The sequence below is a fragment of the Talaromyces stipitatus genome, genomic scaffold (assembly GCF_000003125.1).
Source record: "Talaromyces stipitatus ATCC 10500 scf_1105507295515 genomic scaffold, whole genome shotgun sequence".
In the NCBI taxonomy this organism is placed as follows: Eukaryota; Fungi; Ascomycota; class Eurotiomycetes; order Eurotiales; family Trichocomaceae; genus Talaromyces; species Talaromyces stipitatus.
Window position 1 is genome coordinate 415,310 of NW_002990118.1, and position 17,058 is coordinate 432,367.

General features: G+C 46.1%; 7 protein-coding genes across 8 annotated transcripts; 6 read left to right on the forward strand and 1 right to left on the reverse strand.

Moving 5' to 3' along the window:
* Positions 1-71: 71 nt before the first annotated feature.
* On the forward strand, positions 72-1,160 carry TSTA_041780. 2 transcript variants are annotated; one of them, XM_002484609.1, is made up of 4 exons: positions 72-263; positions 366-524; positions 590-826; positions 910-1,160. In XM_002484609.1, the coding sequence occupies exons 1-4, from the start codon at positions 261-263 to the stop codon at positions 961-963; spliced, it is 453 nt and encodes a 150-aa protein (XP_002484654.1). In that variant the 5' UTR covers positions 72-260; the 3' UTR covers positions 964-1,160. The 2 variants fall into 2 exon arrangements, with proteins under 2 accessions (XP_002484654.1, XP_002484655.1); XM_002484610.1 differs by having other exon boundaries at positions 72-524.
* Positions 1,161-2,180: 1,020 nt separating this feature from the next.
* Positions 2,181-3,361, forward strand: TSTA_041790 (steroid dehydrogenase, putative; the record flags this gene model as incomplete). Its single annotated transcript, XM_002484611.1, has 4 exons — positions 2,181-2,280; positions 2,346-2,412; positions 2,468-2,598; positions 2,657-3,361. Exons 1-4 carry the CDS (start codon positions 2,245-2,247, stop codon positions 3,359-3,361), a joined length of 939 nt encoding a protein of 312 aa, XP_002484656.1. The 5' UTR covers positions 2,181-2,244.
* A 350-nt stretch (positions 3,362-3,711) lies between these two features.
* TSTA_041800 (benzoate 4-monooxygenase cytochrome P450, putative) lies at positions 3,712-4,418 on the forward strand (the record flags this gene model as incomplete). The annotated part of the gene is made up of 4 exons (XM_002484612.1): positions 3,712-3,807; positions 3,836-3,976; positions 4,047-4,344; positions 4,384-4,418. The coding sequence occupies 4 exons, from the start codon at positions 3,712-3,714 to the stop codon at positions 4,416-4,418; spliced, it is 570 nt and encodes a 189-aa protein (XP_002484657.1).
* A 314-nt stretch (positions 4,419-4,732) lies between these two features.
* On the reverse strand, positions 4,733-6,444 carry TSTA_041810 (sugar transporter, putative; the record flags this gene model as incomplete). Its single annotated transcript, XM_002484613.1, has 2 exons — positions 4,733-5,801; positions 5,851-6,444. 2 exons carry the CDS (start codon positions 6,442-6,444, stop codon positions 4,767-4,769), a joined length of 1,629 nt encoding a protein of 542 aa, XP_002484658.1. The 3' UTR covers positions 4,733-4,766.
* A 760-nt stretch (positions 6,445-7,204) lies between these two features.
* Positions 7,205-10,847, forward strand: TSTA_041820 (maltase; the record flags this gene model as incomplete). The annotated part of the gene is made up of 2 exons (XM_002484614.1): positions 7,205-8,999; positions 9,244-10,847. The coding sequence occupies exons 1-2, from the start codon at positions 7,277-7,279 to the stop codon at positions 10,845-10,847; spliced, it is 3,327 nt and encodes a 1,108-aa protein (XP_002484659.1). The 5' UTR covers positions 7,205-7,276.
* A 1,339-nt stretch (positions 10,848-12,186) lies between these two features.
* On the forward strand, positions 12,187-13,274 carry TSTA_041830 (uncharacterized protein). The gene is made up of 2 exons (XM_002484615.1): positions 12,187-12,574; positions 12,647-13,274. Exons 1-2 carry the CDS (start codon positions 12,388-12,390, stop codon positions 13,201-13,203), a joined length of 744 nt encoding a protein of 247 aa, XP_002484660.1. The 5' UTR covers positions 12,187-12,387; the 3' UTR covers positions 13,204-13,274.
* Positions 13,275-14,168: 894 nt separating this feature from the next.
* TSTA_041840 (2-hydroxyhepta-2,4-diene-1,7-dioate isomerase, putative) lies at positions 14,169-16,103 on the forward strand. The gene is made up of 6 exons (XM_002484616.1): positions 14,169-14,346; positions 14,416-14,532; positions 14,617-14,832; positions 14,896-15,406; positions 15,458-15,603; positions 15,676-16,103. Exons 1-6 carry the CDS (start codon positions 14,254-14,256, stop codon positions 15,889-15,891), a joined length of 1,299 nt encoding a protein of 432 aa, XP_002484661.1. The 5' UTR covers positions 14,169-14,253; the 3' UTR covers positions 15,892-16,103.
* The last annotated feature ends 955 nt before the right edge of the window (positions 16,104-17,058 follow it).

Here is a 17,058-nt window from a genome sequence, read left to right on the forward strand (position 1 = left end):
AAAAGAAAAGTCTAGGGAATACAAGACACGAATAGACATACGAAAAAGCAGCGCGTGAGGCATTAGATTTGTTCATTAGGCGTCCTCTTTGTTATTTTGTCTTAAACTGTCTCATTTACTCTCTCCTTTTATTGGCTCAAAGTGGGTCAGCATGAAGATCTTGGCAAAAGCAATGATTCAACGCCCCTGAGGCAATTCGCATACTGCTCGAAATCAAGTATAAATACCAATATATAGCCACTTTTGTTGGATTCATTCTGATGGTATCAAGCAACACGTTTTAACCATTGTATCTCAATTCCAAGCATACAAAAAATCCTGACATTCACAAAACAACTGGAGAAACTTTGATAACGAAATACAAGGGAACCAACGATCCTATATCCACCAAAATGTACAAGTCTGTCTTGTCACTCGGTCTCATCGCCAGCACTGCGCTTGCACAGTCAGTTTCAATTGGATTGCCAGCAGCAGGAGCTCAATTGTCCACCGGAACCCCAACAACATTCCAGATTCAGCGTCCCGTAAGTCAAGCTCTCGACAAGATAAAATACTCTTCTCTGGTACATTGGCTTACTCAATGGTATAGGACACCTTGACTGGCTCTCAGGAGATTGCCGTTGTCATTGGTATTAGCAAGTGCAACTCCGGTGGTAGATGTGCTTCTCCTGATGAAAGCATGGGCACCGTCCTGTACAATGGACCGTTCAACCCTCAATTCCATGAAACCGCTCTACCTCCATATCAGAACTTCACCTTGGAGATTCCAGAGTCAGCTGCAACTGACAATGGACTTGTCACTGTAGCCCACTTCTCTCTTGTAGGAGTAAGTCAAACAATGTCCCTTGCACTCTTTACCTATTGGATCCGTCTTCAGTTCATGCTAACATAACCATTACCTTGGAAAAGGCAAGTGCATGGCCTATGGTCGAGTACCTTAACCAGAGTATTACCGTTGCGTAAAGAAATTATCGCACATAACCCTGCTATACGGCATATATTTACTTTTGATTCATAATATCTTCGATTGCATTCAGTTATCATTGGTGGATCCGAAATTTTAGCTACAATTTTGTGTCAAGGTGTTTTGGGTTGGTTCGAATAAATTTGATTGTTAGTATTAATTGACCAGGGTAGCAATAAAAACTTTTGCACATTATGAATATATATCATTTCGTATGCTAAAAAGTTCTTGTCTCGCTTATAAGATCGTTTTTTTAAGATGTCCCTTAGCGTAAGTAGGTGCGAGACTGATTCTCCTAAGTTCTCAGAGAGTCAGCAAACTTCCAAGGCCCAACCTGTACGACTAAGAGTAATATCCGAACGTACACCTGGGCTAGCACGTACATAGGTAAGTAGTTATGTGCTGAGCTGCTAGCAGAGCATCCCTTCAGAGCTATGATGATAACATGTTTAGTTTATTCTTACGTAGGTAGTTTCTTCGACCGGACCCTGAAAGAGCTATGATTTGAGGCTAGGGTTTAGGGTTCGGGATAATCGTTGAAGATAGTGTCGGATTGGTGGGTTAACTCCAGGCCAATCCTGAATAATTGTTACAAGGATGGTAAAAATAAAGAAGTGGGTAGCAAGATTTTTTTATCTCTTCTCTTCTCTCTCCGAGGACATCAGGTTCCAAAGCCGGGTTTATATAGATATTTTGCCAAGATGTGTAACAACTAACAGACTTGGGGATCTCACTGTTCCAAGGAATACGGCCATGACGTCTCAAGTCGAGTTTCAGGTGCACCAGGTGAAGGTTTATATGTTTGAGGATGCCTTTTTTGATTCTATACCTCGTTGCAAATGCGGATTATCTGACAGATAGTTACCTATGGGTTAGGGTTAAAGCCAACGGCGAACAATTCTGTAAACGAACCCTTGATTAGCCTGTACTCTGGAATGTATATCTCTGCATAATCTCGAGACATAGCTTGTAGAAGAGTCTACACCTTGATTAGCCAAAGGCAGGTAAATTTGATTACTCATTATTTCTGCCTAAGGTTCTTGTTGCTGGCAACAGCTGATTGGATGGCTGAAGGATAATCTGGCGCTATTCCTAACTAATTATTGCCATCACGAGCTACAGCACTCAGATTGGTCCGAGTGATTCCTTACGTGAGCACATGCGCCTCCTTTTTTTGTAACTAACTTAGAGACGGCCTTCATATCAACAGAAGAGCAAGGGGAGTGATATATTGATAGTTTCATCAAAAACGCACTAATTGCGATACTTGCAAATTCACCATGTTCGGAAGAACCAATTTTGACCCTCTCGGTCAGGTTAGCAGCTATCCGTCCTTAAGTACCAAGGAACGATTGTTAGATGTTCGCTGACTGGTATAAAGTCTGTGATCATTGCTGGTGGCTCTAAAGGGCTTGGTCGAGAATTAGCATTGCAATTGGCAGACCGAGGTGAGGGAACATGCAGGCCGATCATACATGATTGATTATTACTAATGGTAAAAAGGTGCCAATGTCGCTATCTTGGGTAGAACTCCTAAGGCCTTGGAAGAAACCCTTCAGGATCTCCAACAGAAAATCAAAGGCCCGGACCAAAAGCACAGCTCTACAGTATTGGATTTAACAGATGCGGCGCAAGTAAGAGGACCTTCCGTCGGATATCTTTGTTCCCCGGATTTTAACCTTTTCACATCAGGTAACAAATTATATTGACTCGCTCCCAGAACCTCCATCTATCCTGTTTTGTGTTGCGGGTGGGACGGCAAGCGAAATTGGATTCTTCGCAGACATCGCAGCAGAGGATATCAGAAGCTGTATGGAACGCAATTATTTTGCCGCTGCGTTCATTGCGCATGCCGTGTTAAAGCAATGGCTTGCCAGACCCCCTCCTTTTAAACAACGGCGCCATATAGTATTCACAGCTTCTACAGCAGCTTTTGTTGGTCTTCCGGGTTATACTGCGTATACACCAACCAAGACCGCCACACGAGCTCTAGCCGACACTCTCCGCCAGGAAGTACTATTGTATCGGTCTCAACAGGACATCCGCGTTCACTGTAGCTTCCCTGGAACGATTTACACCGATGCATTCTACGAAGAGCAAACCCGGAAGCCGGACCTCCTGAAAGAGCTAGAGGGCTCCAATAAGGAAAATAGCGGGTTGACGGCAGCCAGAGCAGCTGAACTCACGATTGAGGGGCTCAAGCAAGGCAGGTTCTTTATCACTATGGATATGGAGACGGAGCTTCTGCTGAATAATATGCGCGGGCCAAGTCCCCGATATTGGTCGGTGTGGGATTGGATTCTTGGGCTTTTGGCTTCGCTTGTCTGGCCCGTCTTTCGTATCATGCACGATCGCAAGACGAGCCAGTATAGAAGAGAGCAGCGTAAGAATGAGTGATTGTATTACTATAATGGTACATACATGTTATTATTGGACGGTCACATACACAATGGGGAGTTGCATGGCAGAATATCTGGAAGTAGCGAGACATGCTGCGTTATTGGAGAGGTAATGGTCGAGAGCATTGTGATCCATGCATGGCATTTCCTCAAATCCCGATAAGCTTAGATAAATCACGCCATTTACTTACATACCATACCATGTGCCATGTCCAATTAACGTTAAATACTCCATGATAATATTTCGTACTCGTATTTCGATGTCCATTATTTGTCTAATTTAAAAGGACATCTTAACCGAAGCGACAAACGCAATGATGTCACGATAAACGGCCGAAAAGCGTGATAATGAGTGGATTCGTACCACTTTTCATGAGATTCTGGATAGTAAGCTTCCAAGAGGGGAAAAATGCGTTGGATCGATTAGCTGATGGAGCTGCTGTGGTATTAGCTGCTGGACCTCTAACTTCAGCATGGGTTTCGACGGTTGGCATATATTTCTGTCTCAACATCATCAATTTTGGACAAGCTCAAAAGCGAACTAGAAAAAACTATGGACAACCCAGATGCTCGTGTCTCTGACCACTATCAAGCCTCTACCTTATCTACGTGCGTGTGTATAAGAAGCCATCAGACTGGGCTATGGTGCTCCTGGTCGCGTAAACCAGCTTGCTCTGGATTAGCTTATGGTTTTGAAATCGTCAAGCAAAGGGCGACCGACCCGGGTCATCTCTCCTAATACCCCTACAAGCATGATTGTGTATTTAGCTCATCCCCTTGAAGAAATCTTCCCCAACTCCATGACATACCGTCCTGAGCAATGGATCCAAAACCCTCGTCTAGACGAATATCTCTTCGGATTTGAAAACGGGTCTCGTGGCTGTGCAGGCATCGATTTGGCCTATGCTGAGTCGTATATTACTATTGTTCGGACTTTAAGAAGTTATGGATCAGCTGATTGCCGCCACCAGGACGATAAAGGTGTGTTTGAGCTGCATAACTCTAGCTACCATGATGTAGAGTGTGTTGGAGCTTTGATGCTACTTAAAGTATAGAGTGGGGATAAGACTGATTGATTAGGCACTTTACCTCTAATACAAGATGGACGAAAATGGGCATCTATTTGCGTACATTCAATTAGTAGGAATATCAATTAGTAGGAATAGGCATGTGCCACTAGGCCTTCCGCTTGCGACAAGTATCAAAATCAATTATCAATGGAGAGAACAGAACCCGAGCAATTTATCTAGGTAGATGGAGTATGGTACTCTTACTGACTAACTGCCCGCCAGCATCACTGCTTATTTTTCATTAAAGCGCAATTATTCAAGGGCAAGTTTACTAACGTTATTGTTATATCAATCGCCAGCTGAACCTTCACACACTACCTATATAACAGAACATCAGATCTTCTCCGCCACTTCAACGTGCTCAATCTTACTAATCTTTTCCTCTGATTGCGACTGGGCGGCAAATGGATCGACAACTGTAGTTTTGAATTTGCGAGCGGGTACTTTTTGCTCAAAAAGCAGATCCAGTTCAGCGTATGTGCGGCCTTTGGGCTCTGGCAAGCGGAAGTACGTCCAGACCAAGCAGAGCAAACACGAGCCCGCCCAGAAGAAACCCGTTTTGGCCCTCCAGTTCCATGCAGTTGGATTCAACATTCGTGGCGTCAAGATGTTGGTAACGATGCCCACGATATTGTACGTATTGCGTGCCAGAACAACCGTCTTCTGTCGTAGCCGCGTCGATGGCAACTCCGAGACCAGTGAGTAACAAACAGGACCTACAGTCGCGTCATATACGAATGTGTACACCAACAGCATGCTGCCAATTGCCCACTGCGCTCCGGAGTTGTTGGGCGAAACAAGTCCTAGTAGGCCGATGATGAAAAGTAGCAGAGCCATTGTTGCTTGGCCAGACAGGTACATGGTCCGTCGGCCCAATTTCCCCATCAGTAGCCACGATGTCACCGTACCAATTGCGCCCATCACGTACATAACGATCGACATAGTAAAAGAATTACTAGTTGCAAGTCCAGCCTGCTCGTAAAAGTAGGTAGAGTAGCCCATGAAGGTACTGCCGCACAGCGTTTGGATAGACCATGTTACGCAGACGATCTCGAGCCGCCGCAGGTCTACCCCCTTAAAGCAGTCCCAGTACGAGACACCTTCAGACCATTGTTTCTCCATCTCGTTTGTGCTCCGTATCATCGCAATGGTCTCGTCCGCGTTGAAGTCCGGATCACGCTCGGGCACTGTCAGGCGTTGCAGCGCCTTTCGCGCATCTTCATGACGGCCCTTGCGTACCAGCCACCAGGGAGATTCTGGAGCGAGTGCAATCCCAATAATAAGGGGCACTGGCCACATCCACTGCAGCGCGAAAGGAATCTTGTAGCCCCATTCGTCGGTTCTGGCCTGCATTGCTTTCAAAACACCCTATTAAATTATTAGAAAGAAGCAACAGATAAAAGCTGCCATCACTTACCGAGGCGATCAATTGCCCAAACACCCAACACAAGTTGACATACGTCGTCAGGTATGGTCGCAAGACAACGGGGCAGACTTCGGCCGCATAGGTGGTGGTGATGGTTTGAAAGACACCCCAAGGAATGCCGATGAAGATTTCGCCGACAAGAAGTACTGGTAAGGAGGCGGAGAAGAAAATGATAAAGGTGAATGCGATACAGAGCATCAAGGCACCAATGAGACTTTTGCGGTAACCGAAGCGCTCCGCGATGATACCGTTGAGCATCAAACCAAGGATTTCGCCTACTAGGGCTCCATTACTCAGGCCTGACTGCCACGCTGCTGTCAGCTGGTACTTGCCGTCGGCCCCTTTGACACCATACGTGCGTTGAAATGACTCGTACGCGTACAGGTTGCTGATCAGAGTCGTGTCGTATCCCTCCATGACGATTGCCGTCGAAAGCAAGATTGACCAGCCGGCAGCGTGCGGATAGGTTTTCAGACTCTGCCACAGACTCATCTTATGCTCTGCCTCTACGGCGCGGTGAGCGTCGTGTTCCAGCTGAGCTGTGAGCTCCTTGCTAGGCACACATCCCTGTTCAAGGTTCGACATTCTGAGAATAGTGAAGTAGTTTGAGAGATAAGATGTAGGCAGACTTGTTGTCTTTCCAAGGGATGTCCAAGTCCTGAACCCCGGGGGATGTGACATGCTTTATAGACGCTCGCATCACATGGCCGCGTAACTATACCTGAATGTAAACCTCTTCTATGCGACATCGCTACTTCGGTTGAATATTTTTTTTTTACCTTTACTCTCCTCAAATTCATCCAATTGAAGTCCTTCTCGGACAAAGAGCGTGCGACGTGCGGTCCGACATTGGACAAATCAGATTACCTTCAGTGAATATTGGATGTGGTATCACGTGGTACATTCGGCCTAGAAGCATTCCCCAGTAGCTTTCCCCATGGGGAGGTGGCGCTGCCCGCAAGAGCCATGTTGGATCTCATTGGGTTTGTAACCCTAATGGCTTTTTTCCCCAAGTTTTAGTCTACGGGCCCATATACGGTTTAACCAATAGCGCAAGCGAGTTATTCCAACGAATTGACCAATAAATACTTCGTATTAAAGCCAATATTCTCGGCCCGACATGCACCCAATTGGAGGCTGGCGCTGAGAGGGGTAAAAGCGAGCTGCCAAAAAGGGTCGTTCGTGATATCGGACCGACGTTGGGCCAATGGCCTCGTAGTCAGGGAACAACGAGTGTGCTCAGCGCATGGGATATGCCATGATAAAGAGGCGAGAAGCAGCACTGCTGCAGTCTCGTTACTCTTTTTCTTTTGTTCGTATTTTCCATTTTTCGCTTTTTCTTTTTCGTTGATTTAATTCACCTTCTCCTCGCCTTTTCTATTCGATATTGATATAGACTGTGCCCCAAGGAGCAACCATGTCGTGGTGGAAAAATGCAACCGTTTACCAAATCTATCCTGCGAGTTTCAAAGACTCGAACGGCGATGGAATTGGCGACATTCCTGGTATCCATGCGCAGCTGGACTACATTGAGTCGCTGGGTGTTGATGCCATTTGGCTGTGTCCCATGTATGACAGTCCGCAGCATGATATGGGATATGATATCTCCAACTATGAGGCCGTCTATCCCCCCTACGGCACCGTGAAGGACGTGGAAGCTCTCATTGAGGCTTGCCACGAGCGGGGTATGAAGATATTGCTTGATCTTGTGATCAATCATACCTCGCACGAACATGCATGGTTTAAAGAGTCACGCTCATCCAAAAACAGTCCCAAGCGCGACTGGTATATCTGGCGGCCAGCCAAGTATGACGCGGACGGGACTCGACGGCCTCCCAACAATTGGCGTAGTTGTTTCGGTGGTAGTGTGTGGGAATGGGATGAGGAGACTCAAGAGTACTACTTGCATTTGTTTGCTCCGCAGCAACCAGATCTTAATTGGGAAAATCCTGCCACTCGTGCCGCCATCTACGAGTCCGCAATGGAGTTCTGGTTGCGCAAGGGCATAGACGGTTTCCGTGTCGACACAGTCAATATGTACAGCAAGCCGTCAGACTTTCCAGACGCTCCCGTGACCGACGCGAGCCTGCAATGGCAGTCAGCCCATCATCTATTTTGCAATGGCCCACGAATCCACGAGTACATTCGTGAGATGGGCCAAGTGCTACTCAAATATAACGCCATGACTGTCGGAGAGCTTCCACATTGCCCTGAGGTGGGGGATGTACTGAGATACGTCTCAGCGAAGGAGAAGCAGTTGAGCATGGTTTTTCAATTTGAGATTGTTGACCTGGGTGCCGGCCAGCCTCTGCGATATGACACGGTGCCGCGCAACTGGAAACTACCGCAGTTGCGACAGCGCACACTTGTCACGCAGCGGTTGATGGATGGAACAACCGATGGCTGGAGCACGGCCTTTCTTGAGAACCACGATCAGGCGCGGTCAGTCTCACGCTGGGGTGACGATACAACACCTGAGCTCTGGGCGAGAAGCGCAAAAATGCTATCCATGTTCGTGGCGAGCCTATCCGGGACTTTGTACCTTTATCAGGGTCAGGAGATTGGGATGGTGAACGCGCCATCATCTTGGCCGATTAACGAGTACAAGGATGTGGAGAGTATCAACTTCTATCGTTTTGTGCGCGAGACAACAAATGACGACCCAATCGCGCTGGCTAAGGCTAAGGTTGCTTTGCAACACCTGGCGCGCGATCATGCCCGGTTGCCAATGCAGTGGGATGGTACGGCCAATGCCGGATTCACCACCCCAGAGGCCACGCCATGGATGCGCGTACACGATAACCATCAGTCTCTGAATGTGAAGAGGCAGAATCTCGATGGACAATCGGTATTGGCATTCTGGAGACAGATGCTGAGATTGCGGCGGAACTATCCAGATGTGTTTGCCTGCGGAGTTTTCCAGGATACTGATCCTCAGGGCGAGTCCGTCTTTCTATTTGAGAAGGTAGGAGAGGGTAACAGAAAGCTGGTTGTGGCGCTAAACTTCACATCCAAGACACAGAAAGTTGATCTGGTCAATCGGCTAGGAAGGGACTACAAGCTTCTCATTCAGAATGGAGATGGGGAGAGTTTGGAGGAGCTCCAGGCGTACGAGGGTCGGGTGTACTTGTTGACTTTGAGTATGAGTTAGGATAGAGTATATAGAGGTTGAGGAGAACTTTAGCAAAAGTATCCGAATAGTTTGTTGGTCTGTCAAATGCTCACAGCATAGAACCATGAGAAGTGGGGAGTTTTCGTTGACTCATTTGTATCTGTACAAAGTGTACAGCCATATATAAATTGCAAATGTTAGCAAACGCTCTATCCATCGTCATACTTCTCGATACATCACTTATCTGGTCCATAAGAAATGCTATACTCAAGGTTCGTGGTGTGCTTTCTCTGTTGAGGAACTCAAATTAATGGAGAAAGGAGGGGGAAAGAAGAAAAGGCTGGTCAATGATGCGGGCCCCATACTTACTATTAGCTCTTCCCCCTCAATTTATCTCCGCAACTCTCCATTGAGCCCACCACTGACACCACTCATTGACTCACATCATATGCAACGCACTTCTCAAGCCTGTGAGCCGTGCAAGCGGCGTAAAGTGCGTTGCAACGGCCAACCGCGCTGTCAGCAATGCACCCACACGGGGATTCCTTGCATCTACGCTGCTAGCCCGGCCCGACGTTCGCGAAAGAAGACTGTCGGTCGAGGGCGAATCATTGCTGAATGTAGGGAATTGCATGCTCCCAATAACGGCACAAAAGTAAGAAATGGCCTTGCGCCGCGACTGAATGAAGATGGTGTGATCACTTCCCATTCAACCCCGACTTTCTTCCTGGAACAACTCGATAAATATGATCGATACGTCTACCCGATGAGTCCTGTCGTGACGGCCGCTGAGATTCGCGAAATGATTTTTCAAATAGATACGCACCGTGATATGGCCTCATTTGTGTATGTCTTTGCGGCAGTGACGCTTAACCTGACATGCAGTGAGCCAGTGCAACGTGCTCCCGAGACAAGTGAACGGATCGCAACGCTACTGACTCGCTCGTTGGAGCTACGGAGTCCTTTTGAATTCAACTCTAAGCCCTCAATCGTGACTGTGATGCGCTCGTTGTTTACGCAGATGTGCTTCGTAGGATTGCGCAAACTTGACCTCGGGTTTTTGTACCTCCGGGAAGCCATTTCGTTGGTCTATATGCTACGCATTCACGAAAAGGACGGGATGCGAGATTTGGAAGACAAAGAGAGATGCCGTCGACAGCGTGCATATTGGGAATGCTTCATTCATGAACGTTTTACGGCTCTGACCTATTATCGTCCCCCATGTTTGCCACCTTTGTCAGCTCTCCCGGATCATGACCCATCCATCGACGCTGAGTTGGAAGAGGGTTTCAATAAGACCATCAAAAACTTCAGCATTGTTGACCCACAATTCCTTGATTTCTGGCTCGGAGATCGCTCGACTGTGACGCCCGACTGGGTTGCGAATAAGCAGCAGCAATTGGACAATCCTGAGTGGATCACGGAAGTGTCGCGATTACCCATGATATGGCAGGCTGATCTGATTATCACGCGACATTGGCTGCGTACCTTGACGTGGCAAATTGCTCTCTCCAACATTCTACTATCATCCTCAGCAACACCCTCGATGTTGCTCTCGCTTTCCTTCCCCTTGCAGCTGTCGAACCAGCTCCGCCAATTCCTGGTAACGATTCCCAGAGAATCGGTAGGCATTCACGGCTCTGGTTTATTGGAAAAGCTTTTTGAGATTGCAAATACAATCACCGATGTTGTCCTGCATCTCTGTCATGCACTGGGAGATGACACGGTGCAATACATCCATGATATCCTCTTCCTCAAGCACTTCGTCTTCTCGTTCCCAGGGTTTGCGAATCTAGGACCCATTAGCCTCACGCAAAAGTTTGAGATGATACGTGACAAATACCCGGAAATCAAAGATATTGAGTTATTAGTTTAGTGTCGACGGCGGCGCAACCAAAAGATATAACAATGCCCGGTTTGCATTAGCTGCTCCTAAGTCTGCCCAGGTGATTGTTGCCACTCTTCCAGAATCCTTATATCCTTGGCAATCATGGGAGATTTTGTATACCATACGACTCAATGTCCATGAATATATTAAGATATCTGACCTCATGAATTTTGGAAGACCTTTCCAGACTGGTCACATACTACCAGACTCCAGTAGATCATCTAGTAAGCGCGAACCTGAAGCTGTTTGGCCGAGTTGGTTAGCCCTAACATAATAAACAGGCATTTTATATATTCCGAAGGGTGACCTTGGAGTCTGATTAGAAGTCAGCGACAACCATTTGCATTTTGCACCTAAGATGACCCCAGACAAACCTCACCCCTTACCCAGCCTCTAGGGACCTGACTAGGTGGTAGTTCATAGAGCAGCAAGTCGTAATGGACGTGGATTTGCATTGGTTGAACACTTATTGTGTGCTTGATAGTGTTCAGAATGGACAATCTTTTTACAATGAATAGACGGCCTAGAAGTTCGGTTTAGCGATACAGAGAAACCCAACAACTACTACTTAGTAGTAATCGGAATGTTCTAACTATAACCTACTCTGAAAGCATTAGTCTTATTTAAGATGAAGAAAACGAGACATCCTCTGTTTGACAACCATTCCCTAAGAAGGCTTCCTCTTGAAGGACCAACATGGGCGTCAGCCCAGGTGTTCTGTAAACTTAACTGTCGGTATCTTATTCCCTAACTAGGCAACACCTCGGCAGCGGAATGGGATATAGTTTATCCGTGCGCACTAGCGCATCCCCCTAGTTCTTAAGATCAGTCACAGTATTAGGAGTTCAGTATTTCTGGCTCGGTAAGCTTGTTGGATTAGCTGTCCTTATTAGATTTTGCCATCTAATAAAAGGTAAGCCAATACTAACCCAACGCTCGAATTGGCCATGTAGCATGAACACTGATTCTGCCTTCATCAAGCCCCTGGGCAATCACTCTTCTTTAATTGGCGGAATCTGACACTAGCTCTGTACTTCATACAAAGCTCTAACGCAAAACGATTGTGGCGTTCATGTTTTGACATCTTTAGTGCCTGAAGGACAGACTGGAGACTGGTGGGCGGGATTATGATGACTATAGAATCGAGTTTAGTAAGAGCTTGTTGGGGTCCAGAACTCTCACCCGTCTAACCCAAGTTCAGCAGTTCGTGTTGGAGATAAAATGATTTTCTGGCCTAGTTTCCCTATGGTTCCGGTAAGAAATATATTATTGATTCAATTAATTGTGTCTAATATACCACAGGACTCAGCCAGACATGCGTGCTCACTTGATTTGTCACCTGATAGATGGATGTTTGCAAGCCGAAAATTTGTCACCATTGCGAATCCCGTTGGGATATTTGGAATCTACTTATCGTCATGACTTTGACAGAGTTATGGATAATTCTTTTGTGATTACGACTAATGAACCGAGATTGAAAGATACTCGGCAATTTCAAATTCTGTAAAGAATCAGCAAACATACGAGAATGCATTCTCCCGAGGCTTCCGAGCCTACCTCACCGTCCGAAGGCAGCCACGGTTATAGTATTGACGAGAAATCAGCCAATGCTTTCAGTACTCTAGAAGTGGTCCCTCCGAGCAATCTTGAACACTATAGAAGAGTGTCGGAGGTTCGGAGGTCATTCTATCCTAATTGGATGTCTTCGGGACATGGTAAGCCCACCCAGTGCGCTGCAATACGCAGACTTTGTTTGATAGACGAAACCACAATTGACAATACTCTAGGTTCAAATAGCGAAACCATCCATCCCACGACAGGTTCAGGATCCGAGGCCCCGACCGCTACGGCCAATGAGAATAAAAGAGCGCCGACCCGAATAACAATATGTGGCATGCCGCAGAGAGCTTTTTGGATTGTATTTGGAGTCATAGCCAGTCTTCTGGCCGTTGGTATCATTGTCGGGGGTGCTGTTGGCGGAACTCATAAAGCAGCAGTAGTGGTGCCTACAGTAACAGCAGTCGTTACGGTCACATACACGCAGACAAAAACCACATCCGCACAGTCCGAGACGTTTGCAGCGGCTGTTGCAACTACTACGGTTTGTGTCAGAGGTATAGGGCAAGGAAATTATGTCGGGTTGTGTAACTTTGCTTGCAGTTATGGATACTGTCCTCCCGGGCCTTGCACGTGTACTTCATCAGGTACCCCGGTCCCAACGCCTCCGACCTATGGTATCAATGGCATACCTCTTTCGAGTGAGGATGATTCGTACTTGGGGCTCTGCAGTTTCTGCTGTAACCATGGTTATTGCCCTTCAAGCGCATGTACCACTTCTTCATGATATACCCAGCTCGACTTTATGAGATTCCTTAAAACGCCTTGGAATTTGTTGTATATACGCTATTTATAAAATCCGATAGGCTACGATATAATGATAGACATTTCTTTCAGTAAGAATAGCGCCTTTTCTTGTAATTTTCAAGGTCCTCTTAGTAGTAAAGCACGCCAGGAGACCGTGGCATTGGGGAAATCCATGCATTGTATACATAAATTCTACATAATGCATGAATGATAAAGAGCCTGGAATGAACAAGCAGTCTGGCTTCGAACTTTTACCCATCCGGGGAGATTCTATCAGGTCTCTCGAGGTCTTCATGCTGACTATGTTTGCACTCAAACGTCTGCTTGTTTTATAGTACAGATGATTGCAGGTTTGTCCCACGTTGGATCTATGCACGTATTCCTTGCCCCTTGAAGTTCAAATGTGTGGATGAATTGCCTTGCCTCCGAATTTCCAGGAGGATTATTATTCCGAAGACATTGGATGTGTCAACTACAAATATGCAAAGAACTCCAGGTAATCAAGGAATCAGCCCTCCCTAGCCCTTACTCTAAGCGAAGCATGCACTACCCAGGTACCTTATAGACACTATAGGAACAACGATGTCATAGAAATCCGAATGCTTTTTGGCTTTTGTTTTTTTATACAAAATTTTGTTGTTTTATCTACATGTCTACCTAGGTAATAAAGAATAGACCGTTCTTTGGTCCGATTTGATCTTTACAGTAGCCACCTAATACCAGACTAATCCTTGATAATATAAAATAACCAATGTATATATGTCCCAATTGGGGTCACACAAATCTTGCATTAAATACACTCTCATTGGATTAATACCTTCGGCCCGGTCATGGTGGTTCGCGACACAATCCTGGCATGTTTCGTTCACCGACGATGCCCTCCTATTCATTCTTGTAACAAGCGACACAAAACATTCCTCCTAAAACAAAAGAGTATTTATGTTTAACTGAGAACCGCTTGCTGCGCATTATCTTGTTTACTGAGCAAATCATAAATCAACGATTATCGGAATCTCTGCGAGGCCTAGCAATGTCTGCCTTCAAATACCCCGTTGATATACCCATCGACAGTCCGTTTGGATTATACAATATTCCTTTCGGAATATACAGTACTGATAGCAAGGTCCGTTATTTCACCCTGTGCTCTAAATACCTGCGTAGTAGTCACTGATTGTCTGCCAATTGAATTCAGACGCCACGAGCAGCCACAGCAGTGCAAAATTGGATCATCGACCTTGATGCGCTGCTTCGATACGGTATCTTCAAAGACGAAGGTTATGCAAATTTGCTCCAAGGGGTTTTCCTGCAGGTGAGCTATCATCAACCTTCCGTTAGAAACGCTTTCTAGCGGTGAATGTCAGAGATCTTTAACTGAAGACTGTCGTATGAATAGCCAGTCCTCAATGAATTCGCCGCGTTACCAATTGCAGTCCGCCATCACGTCCGACAAAGTATTATCGACAATTTGAGCGACCCTGAGTCCCTCATTTTCACAGACCATACTTTACAATCGGAAGCATTACTTCCCATAGACGAGGGGAAGATGCATTTGCCGATGAGATTAACTGACTATACAGATTTCTATACGTCGGTAGTGCACGCTGAAACTGTGAGCCTCTAGTCGATGATATCAATGCATCGTATCCACTAAAACACATCAATGAATCAACAGGCCGGCAAAGGACTGAATGTACCCATTCCGCCAGCATTCTGGGAGTATCCGATGGCTTACAACGGTCGTATATCATCCGTAACGGTGTCCGGCACCGACGTGATTCGTCCCAAGGGATTCTTTCTCCCACCTGAATCGAGTGATGGTCATGTCAAATTGCAGCCGTCACAGAAACTTGATTTTGAGATGGAACTTGGTTGTTTTATCTCCCATCCTGTAGCACCCGGGCATGTAGTCCCTGCCAAAGATGCTTGGAAACATGTCTTTGGCTACGTCCTTCTCAATGATTGGTCGGCACGGGATACTCAGCGCTACGAAATGCATCCATTTGGACCATTTCATTCCAAAAGTTTCCTAACAAGTGTTTCTCCTTGGGTGGTGACTCCTGAGGCGCTTCAAGGTAGCCTAATCAGCCCAGTTGCTGCGAATAAGTTGCCCATTGAGAGCCATCTCCAAAGCGATCCAAATAAGCACGCTGGATATGATATCGAGTTTTCGGTATTTTTGTCCCGTAAGTGAAATTGAACAACTGAAATTATGTGAAGTTCTTAATGAATCACAGGAAATTCCTTCGCCCCTGTCAAAATTTCAAGATCATATCTCAGGGACTCTCACTGGGATTCCCTTCAAATGATTGCCTACCAGTCTTCAAGCGGCTGTGGCCTAAATACAGGCGATCTGCTGGGTTCTGGTACCAACTCTTCACCTGTAAGCACTGTATATACAACAACATATCAAGATTTGTGATATGGCGATATTCCAAATGCTAACAACTGATAGACACCAGTCGTACGGGATCCATTATCACCGGTAGGGTGTGGATGCCTTTTTGAGGCCGTTTCTGCAGGTATTGATCTTCCCCCAGTGGCAGGTCAGAAAGTCGTCTGGTTGGAGGATGGGGATCGTGTAATTATGGAAGGCTGGTTTACTACACCGGATGGTAAACGAGCTGGTTTCGGGCCCTTGTCTCACTTAGTGGTACCTGCAAGGATGTAGATGGAATATGTGTTGCGAAACACTCGTACTCGCTGGGCAATACTCTGGATGCCTTCGTCTGCCCTCATGCCACTCAGGGATGTATGTAGATACTGACATGATGATTTGGAGTGTTTGTTACGGAAAGTGCCGATCATGGAAAGCTGAGTATGTATGGTTCAATCTCAATATAAAATTGCTAGTTGCATATCTATTACACCTAGGATTTACTCAAATTCAGAAATTGTTGGTGCAAAGATCTAGGTCATGGCCGGACGCCGACTCTTGTATGCTAACTGATCATGAATTGCCTCTACCTTGATTTCAACGCGCTAGCCAATAGGTCGCAGACACAGTGAGAACCGGCTCATAGCAAAAATAGTTTTATGACTTGTAACAATGAAGAAATGGACCTTGCACAAGCTAGGATTTACCCCGTGGTGGTTGAATGCGGGATTCTCCAGGTTCAATATTTTTCCACCAATCAAGTTGATCCTCAATCATATACCATATCAATGACTTGTTTTTCAACCACAGAGATCAGTATCGCAGACACGTTGCTAATTACCACACACGAGTCATATCACGTTGGAGGACAAGATCCAAGGAAGGAAGGTCGGAAGTTCAATTGTCCCTAGATTTAATACCAAAATATCAATCAATTATGCCAACTACGGCGGTTCTTTAGTTTATCTCCAACCTGTCAGCACCCGGTAGGCTATATGAATGCCAGTGTATCGTAACAAAGGAAGTATTTAGGAGAGCTTACTGTTGTTTCATAGCAAGCGACTACCTTGGTGGGCTTTTTTCAGACCCGAATTGGAAACGTTGATACTTTTGCAAGGGTGGCTATGGCCCCTTGTTCGCAATTGTGCTCTTTTCTCGAGATAAACAACACAATTAGCGCCCTTGGACTAGGCTCGCAAGATGTACGGAATGAAAAATCAACTCCGGAGTATCTAGATAACTCCCCATAATCTAAGAAAAGCGAAGCATAGGAATGCAACCCTTACGTATGGCTGGATAATTATTGCATGTTGAGATTTGGCCAGAAGGCAAACCGATAAGCAGCTCCTATCACTCCATAGTTATCAATTAGCTAAGTTTCCCCGCATACTGGAGTTTTTGCGGAGGTGATCTGACAAAAACCCTAATCCGGGGAATCGTTGTGAGTGGTGGAAAAAATTG

Coding starts and splice junctions, on each gene's coding strand:
- TSTA_041780 (XM_002484609.1), top strand. Junction 525..589: donor CATTCCAGATTCAGCGTCCC/GTAAGTCAAGCT, acceptor TCAATGGTATAG/GACACCTTGACTGGCTCTCA. Junction 827..909: donor CCCACTTCTCTCTTGTAGGA/GTAAGTCAAACA, acceptor ACCTTGGAAAAG/GCAAGTGCATGGCCTATGGT.
- TSTA_041830 (XM_002484615.1), top strand. CDS start 12,388: ATGCATTCTCCCGAGGCTTCCGAGCCTACCTCACCGTCCGAAGGCAGC. Junction 12,575..12,646: donor TTGGATGTCTTCGGGACATG/GTAAGCCCACCC, acceptor ACAATACTCTAG/GTTCAAATAGCGAAACCATC.
- TSTA_041840 (XM_002484616.1), top strand. CDS start 14,254: ATGTCTGCCTTCAAATACCCCGTTGATATACCCATCGACAGTCCGTTT. Junction 14,347..14,415: donor TATACAGTACTGATAGCAAG/GTCCGTTATTTC, acceptor AATTGAATTCAG/ACGCCACGAGCAGCCACAGC. Junction 14,533..14,616: donor TCCAAGGGGTTTTCCTGCAG/GTGAGCTATCAT, acceptor TCGTATGAATAG/CCAGTCCTCAATGAATTCGC.